At 36.5% G+C, this 8,566-nt stretch overlaps 1 protein-coding gene and 1 long non-coding RNA gene across 2 annotated transcripts; one reads left to right on the forward strand and one right to left on the reverse strand.

Moving 5' to 3' along the window:
- Positions 1-871: 871 nt before the first annotated feature.
- On the forward strand, positions 872-3,278 carry LOC141838535 (peroxidase 21-like). The gene is made up of 5 exons (XM_074726042.1): positions 872-949; positions 1,016-1,170; positions 1,261-1,449; positions 2,108-2,273; positions 2,652-3,278. The coding sequence occupies exons 1-5, from the start codon at positions 886-888 to the stop codon at positions 3,059-3,061; spliced, it is 984 nt and encodes a 327-aa protein (XP_074582143.1). The 5' UTR covers positions 872-885; the 3' UTR covers positions 3,062-3,278.
- A 1,268-nt stretch (positions 3,279-4,546) lies between these two features.
- LOC141838536 (uncharacterized) lies at positions 4,547-4,814 on the reverse strand. Its single transcript, XR_012602645.1, has 2 exons — positions 4,743-4,814; positions 4,547-4,669 (listed from the first exon to the last, which is right to left on the reverse strand). It is a non-coding gene; the product is annotated as an uncharacterized LOC141838536 (long non-coding RNA).
- Positions 4,815-8,566: the final 3,752 nt, after the last annotated feature.

Below are 8,566 nucleotides of genomic sequence, written 5' to 3' on the forward strand. Positions count from 1 at the left end.
TGGGTCCTTTCAATAATGCTTGGCTGCTAAGAGCTGATATAATTTTGAATTGGGCTGTAAAGGTTGTCATCTTCGGACGAAATGCTTGCTTCTACTTCCAAGGTTTCAACCAGATAATAATTACAAAGGTGAAAGAAAAGATGAAAGGTGAGTTATAGATTTTACAGAATGTGTAGTTGAAAGATTAAATCGAACATAGGATAAGCCAATTGTTCTCGACCGACACACTTGGTATCTTTATTGTCCACTTTCTCATCTTTCCAACTGTGTGTACTGTTTCAGCATGATCCATGCAAAGCCAACAAAGGTCATTTCCTTAGCTTGTATAATTGCTTGTGGCCCTCAAATTAAACTGTGTTGTTAAAGTGTCCACACTAGTGATTGCTTGAAAACATGGAACCTTCAACATGATTTTAGCATTAACCATTAAGCAAGTGGTAATGGAATCAAATATCTGGACACAAACATCACCATCACAATCATGCCTAACACGATAATGTCACCATTAGTGGTCCACTTCATTAATTGGCTCTAGTGCGCCTGAAAATGAAGTCATATAGAAAAGACTATAGCAATGTAATGTTGCAAAATTATCTACTTTACCACTATCCAATAATATATTCTCTTTTGGAGTTATTGAATTGAATGAGCCCTTCTAACTACCATTGCTGCTGCATTAAATGTTTTTTGGCAGATGCTGACTTGTTCTTGGATCGAACTTGCGTGTGGCCACTGCCTCACGGGTTTTGTAACCATCCCAAGAAAGTTGAGGACGGAAAACTTGGTGGAGCCACTGCTTCAGTGTCAAGATAGGAGTTCAACACTTAAATTGAGATGCAAGGAGCCATGTCCTCGTCAATAGCAAGCAGAAGAGGAGAGAAAGAGATGGACTCGATAATGAGACTGATCGCTTTCCTAATCCTTGCGTGTTGTAGTTCCTTTCCCAGAGGTCAGTTCACAGCTTCACAGACTCAAGTCACATCGCAAATTTTGAACTTGATGTTGTGTGTTACAGGAGAAGGAATTGGGGACCTCAAGCTAAACTACTACTCCAAGAGCTGCCCCAAGGCCGAGGAGATTGTTAAGAAGGAGGTTGTGAAGCTCTACAACGAGCATGGCAACACGGCCGTGTCCTGGGTCAGGAATCTGTTCCATGACTGCATGGTCGAGGTTAGCTTGATCAACTGCTTCCTGATTTTCTGGTGAAATTTAGATTGAAATATGGTTGGCTTGTGGATTGTGAGTTGTTACTGGGTGCAGTCTTGTGATGCGTCTCTGCTGCTGGAAACCACCAGCAGCATTGTGTCGGAGCAGTCAAAAGATAGGAGCTTTGGGATGAGAAACTTCAAATACGTGACCACCATCAAGGAAGCCCTTGAGAGGGAGTGCCCTGCCACCGTTTCTTGTGCTGATATAATTGCTCTCTCTGCAAGAGAAGGCGTGGTCATGGTATGTATAATTGTGTAAATCCTTATATATATATTAAATTATCAAAAGGCCTTCTCACCTACAATTTAATACCTGAAATACCTCTTATATTTTAAGTTGGTTAAGGTGATTAATTTTTATCAAAGCTACTCTAAAGTAGTATAATTTTGATTAAAATTTCTTTTGATTTTGAAGCAATGTATCTTTTAAGAAAAAAATAATTTTAATCAAAACTACTCATAGGTGGTCAATTTTTTTTTATAATCTAAGTTTTGTTTGACTAATCTTGAAGGTAAACGGTCTCCCTTCTAATTTGTCTGATATAAAAATCTGGAACATAACTTGTGCACACTTTCAACTTTCAGAATATTCATTCCATTTTAATTCTGATTTTTTTATTTGTCCCCTTGACTGTTTTACCACTGCATCATATTTGTGGGGGCCAATGTAGTGCAACTTTGATAAAATTGCTTGTGCCTTTGAAATATTATTTCTTCCAAGTAGAGCAACTTTAGTCAAAGTGGAGTATAAAAGAATATTTTAGATGTCAAATTACGAGATACTATTTTAATAATTTTTGACAGAGAAAATATAAATAATTAACGGGCCTTTTGATTTTCTTCCTGCATACTTCTTTTTATTATTGTCTTAAAAAAAATTGTGGTGGTCGTCTTTGTAGCTTGGAGGACCATATATCGCCATGAAAACTGGTAGAAGAGACAGCAAGCAAAGCCATGCGGACGTGATCGATAAGTGCATCCCTAACCACAATGACTCCATGTCCCTCGTCCTCTCCAGGTTCAAATCTTTAGGAATCGACGCAGAAAGCACTGTGGCTCTCTTAGGTACTTTCATAAACACAATTAACAAATAAACAAAGGTATCTTACTCCCTTCTTCTTCCATATAAGTAAGAGCATCAGCAACGCTTGTTAATGGAATGTTAATAACACTCCATAGGTGTTAATGCACAATGTAGAGGGATTGATGCCTGTTAATGAAATGTTAATAACACTCCATAGGTGTTAATGCACAATGTGGAGAGGTGTCCACATGAACGCGTTCATGTGGCAGTGGGGTGGGCCAGTCGGCTGGCCCACCCCACATGTATTTTTTTTATTTTTTAATTATTAACTTTAGGGTGTTAATAACGCATTGTGAACGCTCTAAACAAGATCAATGGCGATCAGAACAGAGTTGACACAGCTTTGCCTTTGCTTTCAGGGGCTCACTCTGTTGGCCGGGTCCACTGCGTCAACCTCGTCGGCCGCCTCTACCCCACCGTCGACCCGACCATCGACCCTGAGTACGCTAAGTACCTTCTCTACCGCTGCCCGTCGCCGAACCCCGACCCGGAGGCGGTGCTTTACTCCCGGAACGACCGTGAGACGCCGATGATCATCGACAACATGTACTACAAGAACTTGCTGAACCACAAGGGGCTGCTCAAGGTCGACCAGCAGCTGCTCTCCTACCCGGCCACTGCCCAGTTCGTGAAGCTGATGGCGGCTGACAACGGTCACTTCTACGAGCAGTTTGCCAAGGCGATGCTGTTGATGTCGGAGAACAATCCACTGACCGGAAATAAAGGCGAGGTCAGGAGAGATTGCCGGTTTGTCAATGCCGCGGCATAAGTGTGCTGCACAGCTGCAGCGTGTGTGTAGTAGAAATATGGGTGGGATTCTGACCGGCCACAAGGTCTTGTGTTTGATTAGATCTCTGGTAATCTGTATCCAAGTGTCTGAAGCAATAAGCACAATGTGCAAGTGCAACAACCAGCATAGAAATGCACGATAATGTTATCAATGTTAGTCTAAATTTAAATAAAGAGGTGGAAGGGGTTGGAATTCATATATATTTTTATAACTGTATGATATTGTCTATTTTGAATCTACGTCTTCATAGTTTTATTTTTGAACTTTATCTAAAAGATCTGGTCCTAATGGACCTCTTATTGATACGGATCCCAATCCTTAACGGTCCCAACGGACCCTTTATTAGGAGCTCTGATATCACTGTTAGATAAGATGAAAATTTATATATATCTTCACAACGGTACGATATTGTTCACTTTGGATCCACGTCCTCCTGGTTTTATTTTTGAATTTTACCCAAAAGCTTCTAGGTAAGGGTGTAAACAAACAAAGCCGCTCGCTAGTTATTCGGGTCTCAATTCGAAAAAAATTTATTAAATTAACAAACCAAGTTCGAGCTTGATTTTAAGGTCAAATATATTATTGAGCTAAGTTCGAACTTAGCTATATTTGATTTACGAGCTCTCAAACATGTTCATTTAGAAGTTTATGAACGTGCTAGTTGTCCCCGGGGTAATGGTGCAATGATAGGACATCCGGATTGTAACTCAGGAACCTGCGGTTCGATCCTTAGCTACGGCGTATTTGCAGGAATTTTCCTCCAAATGGGGAACGCAATCAAAGGATGCTAGACATCTGGATTGGCCGTCGTATGCGCTTCCCGATTTACCCTGATGGTCGGTGGGAAACTTCCGTGGGACCGGGCCGACCACCCCCAGAGATGTGACTACTGGGATTATCATTTTTTATGAACGTGCTAGTTAATAAACTTGTTTATATATATATATATATTATAAATTATAAATATTATATGTTAACAAACAGACTAAGTTTTTTTAATTTTTAAATGAATTATTTTCAAATTGAGTTCGAGTCATCCGTAAACTATTTAATTTCATTACAAACTGAATTTGAACTTAAGAATAAAGCTTGAATCAAACTCATCGACTCGAGATTAGGAAAAAATCAATCGAGCTAAGCTTGAATCTTTTACTGTTCGGCTAGACTCCGCCTGCTTCTAGGAAAAATAAAAGGCAATGATGGAGGAATAACCTTTTGCTTATCAATTGCAGTATCTCCAATCGTGGTTAAGGCTAATTTTAATCCGCAAAACATATCACTTAGCTACAATTTTTGAAAAAAAACGATAAATCTGCTAATTTTGATCATCATAGGTGCTTTTATCCATGGACATACAGATTTAAAATGGACTAATTCACAAGTAAAACGACTGAATTCGTCCCAAGAAACAATAGATCTCGAAATCAAATGCGAAAGGGAGAGAAGTCAGAGAACAAAATGATCTAAGAAACGTATCAAAAAGCAGCTATGATGGAACAAGCGTTTCAGAAGTTAGATTTGGAAATTCTTAATGGAACAATTCGTAATGGCTGCCAACGATGAGCAGTACTGACGCTACCATCGGAACTGGAGATCGGGAAAAAAATTTGAACAACAAGCGCCAAAATTGCTAAGCAACAAAAAATCATAAAATATTTACCTCGTAATCATCCACTAAGATCGCCATCGGCCATCGCTTCGATTCCTCGTCCTTGCCGATGTAACGGAAGGGCAGCGCCTCAATCCCTAAAGCCAACCTTTCCCAGAAATATGTTCATCTTGACCCTTTTTGCTTTTAAATTCGTAGAATAATTAGAGCCGTCAAACGGATCAATCCACGATGGGACGGACTAATCTATAACAAGCACATCATATGGTGGAGCGGGATAGGCCGATCCACCAATTGGGCGGATTGTAAAATCTCCAACCCAATCCAACTTAAGACCGGTCACGGGTTAGACGAGTCAATCCGCGGGCCTATTAAAAAATAAAAAAATATTAAAAATTTTAAAAATTTTAAATTTTAATTATAATTTAAATTGATTAAGTTGAAAATTGTAAGTTTGAATTATAATTTTTAAACTTGAATTGTAATTTAAATGGATCAAACCCACTAATTCATTGAGTTTTCTACTTTAATTTTAAATTTTAAAATAAATAAATAAACTTTCTCAACCCGTGAGTCAACCGAAGCTCATCGCGGGTCAACCCACACGGGTCGCGGGCCAACTCATCTTAAAATAGGTTGAGAAACTTTCAATTCAATCCGCCTAAATTACTTAGCGGGGTGGACCAATCTGACGGATCTAATCCAAATTGACGACTATAAGAATAATCCCTCCAAATGACGACCTTCTCGACAGTACCGATTAACTGAATTAAATTATTGCTAAATTTAATAATTATCTTTGCACAAAAATTAAAAAATATCCTTTATTTTTAAATCATCGAAAATATCCTATTTTAATTATTTATCAAAAAAAATCTCACTAATCAATCATTTATTTAAATATTTTTCATAATTATTTTATACTGTTTAATTTATTATCTTTCGTTTAATTTTAAATTGATTAGATACATTATCACAATTATAATTTTATAACTATAATATAAATATTAGATTAATAGATTGAATTTATATTATAGTAGTTATAATTGTTATAACGTGTTATATCGATTTAAAAACTAAAATTTAAAATTTAAAAAAAAATAATAATATGAAATAGTATGTAATATTGAAGGATATTTAAATAATTTATATACAACTGAATATAGTAAAATATATTAGAATTATTCAATTTTTCATAATTAAAAAGTACATAATTATAATTAACGTTATTATTTAATTTTCAATTTTTAAAATTTAAATTTAAATTAGTATTTTTAAGATTTAAATATTTATTGTAAGAATTTTTAAAATTTAATTTTGAATTTTTATTTGTTAAATTATTTATTTTAGGATTTATCTTGTTAAAGTTTAAATTTTTCTTATTATCAAGATTATCTTGAATTTTTAATTTTAAATTATTAATTAAATTAAAATTGTTCAACTTATCTTGATAGCTATTAATTTTATCTTATTTAATTGAATTATTTTTAATTTTTAGATTTATTAAATTAATTAAAGTTGAATCATTAAGTTTATCGTTATCTTGGTTGAATAAGTTAAAAACTTGGTCTAAATTTTTATTTATTTGAGATAAATCTAGATTAATTGCATTTGAATTATTAATAATTGAATTGGTTAAATTTGAATTAGTTAAATTATTATTTAATTTAGATTTTTTAATTAATTTACTCTAAATTAGATGAGTTTTTCTTATTTTTAGGATCTAAGTTTAAATTTTTTAATTTATTTAATTTTGAATTATTCAAGTTTGAATTATTTAAATTATTATCTAATATTTCTAGATCTGATTTTTCAAATTTGAATTGTTCAAATTTGATTTAGTCAAATAATTTAAATTTTTATCTAAGTTTAAGTTTTTTAATTTATCTAAATTTGACTTTTTCAAATTTAAATTTATCAAATCTATCTTATCTAAATTTTTAATAGATTTATCTAAAATTTTTGATTCTAAAATTTTTGATTTATCTAAATTTGAATTTTTCTACCTTATCTAATTTTTATAAATTTTTTTAACTTTTCTAAATTTGCATTGGTCAAATTTACTTTTTCTACTTTATTTAAATTTTTAGAAAAATCTAAATCTTTAAAAATATTAAATCTAGCATGCGCATGCAACCTAGGGGTATTTTCATAATTTATTAAAATATACCGATAACGTATCCCCTAATTCTGACTTTTCTTTGTCGTCTTCCTCTCTGGACACCGGTTCTTGTAGTGGAAGTGTTTTTGGCACTTGAAGCATTGGATGTGATCTTTATTCTTCCGGGCTCCTAGCATCGATTGCTCCTTTGCCGCTAGTGGTGTCATCCGATTCTTACGAGTAGGACACTTATTTTTATAGTGCTCTCTCTCCCTGCATTTAAAATAAATAATATGCGATTTAAAAAGAACTTTTAAAAGCATACTTTTCTCCCCCTCCATCTTTGTCGTCTTGCTCCCTTAGCGGTTAGTCCAATCAAGAGCGCGTCGGCTTTGATACCAATTGTAGGATCGCTGGAACATACTAGAGGGGGTGAATAGCGTGTTATAACTTTTCTTGTTCGTTCGTTTCTATCAAAAACTTGCAGCAGAATTAGAAATAAGATGCAGGGACTCGCGGATTACTTGGTTCCTAACCCCCCAGGGTTAGTACATCCAAGGCCTATGTACGGGAGGCACCCGTCCACTAGTGGTCTCCTTTCTGAATGTTGTTTGGAGGTGGAGAAATCCGTCTTACAGTCCGTAAATAATATAACAATAAATAAAAGAATATAAGAAGGAAATAGAATAACCAAATAAAAATTGCTGCCGATCTGGGAATCCTTAGCACCGCGCACTCCTCCTGGATCTTCCTCGGTAGTAAGATTTTGGCTCCTTTCGCATTTGGAATCACCACTAGTTGGTGAGGAAAATTTGTGAATTGATTTTCGATGTGTGCATCCGACCCTCCTTTTATAGCCTGCTTGAGTCGACTTGGGTCAATCTCTAGTCGACTCCACGTAAGTCCGATCCACTTTCTCCGCAGCTGACTTGGCCTTCAAGTCGACTTGAATCCCTACTCAAGTCGACTCGAAGCTGACGTGGCATATCTTGATAAATGTTGCTTCCGTGGCCCTTATCTTGTGCTCAGGTCGACTTGAATACCAACTCAAGTCGACTCCATTCACTTAAGTTGACTTGACTCCATCTCGAGTCGACTTGAGTCACTTTGACTCAGATTTGACCTGAGTTGACCCCGAACTTGATTCAACTGCCTTTGTTTGCTTCACCTCTGCTTTCTCCATCTTGCTTCCAGCTCCTGGTCCTGCAAGACAAGCATACAATCAAACAAAGAACTTAAACCTTACCTTGTGGGTTTAACTTTAGATTTCTACTGAAATCCTGGGTTAGTCTGACGCCTACTGTTCCACTCCGGGAACACGCCCTTACCCACTCCACTCGGGAGAATTTGTGTCAACCAAGTCCTACTGAATTGTTGGACTTTTGCTCGGCTCTGTCCTCAGCCTCCAAGATTTATGATGCGGCTCGGACCTCTCTGACCAACCCAGATTTCTGCTGCAACTCGATCCTCCAGATCAGCCCAGACTTCTGCTGCGACTCGGTACTCCAGACCAGCCCAGACTTCTACTGCAACTCGATCCTCCAAACCAGTCTAGACTTCACCTGGTGCTTTGACTATGCCAAGACTTCCGCCTGATCCTCCAAATCAGGACTTTCCCTTTGCCTAGCCTACAACTAGGACTTTCCCTTGCCTAGCTTCACTCACCAGGACTTCTCTTGCCCGATCGTCCAAATCAGGACTTCCACTGCCTAGTCTAACCGACTAAGTCTTCTCGCTAGTCATTTGGTCTGTTTGGATCAACCCCTTGGTCAAA

Source organism: Curcuma longa, chromosome 11 (genome assembly GCF_044706935.1).
Source record: "Curcuma longa cultivar G26 ecotype Majalengka, Jawa Barat chromosome 11, ITB_CL_G26_1.1, whole genome shotgun sequence".
Lineage (NCBI taxonomy): Eukaryota > Viridiplantae > Streptophyta > Magnoliopsida > Zingiberales > Zingiberaceae > Curcuma > Curcuma longa.

Excerpts from the sequence above, each read along its gene's own strand:
- LOC141838535 (XM_074726042.1), top strand. The coding sequence starts at position 886 with ATGGACTCGATAATGAGACTGATCGCTTTCCTAATCCTTGCGTGTTGT. Across the intron at positions 950-1,015 it reads TTGTAGTTCCTTTCCCAGAG|GAGAAGGAATTGGGGACCTC; the intron begins GTCAGTTCACAG and ends TGTGTGTTACAG. Across the intron at positions 2,274-2,651 it reads AAGCACTGTGGCTCTCTTAG|GGGCTCACTCTGTTGGCCGG; the intron begins GTACTTTCATAA and ends CTTTGCTTTCAG.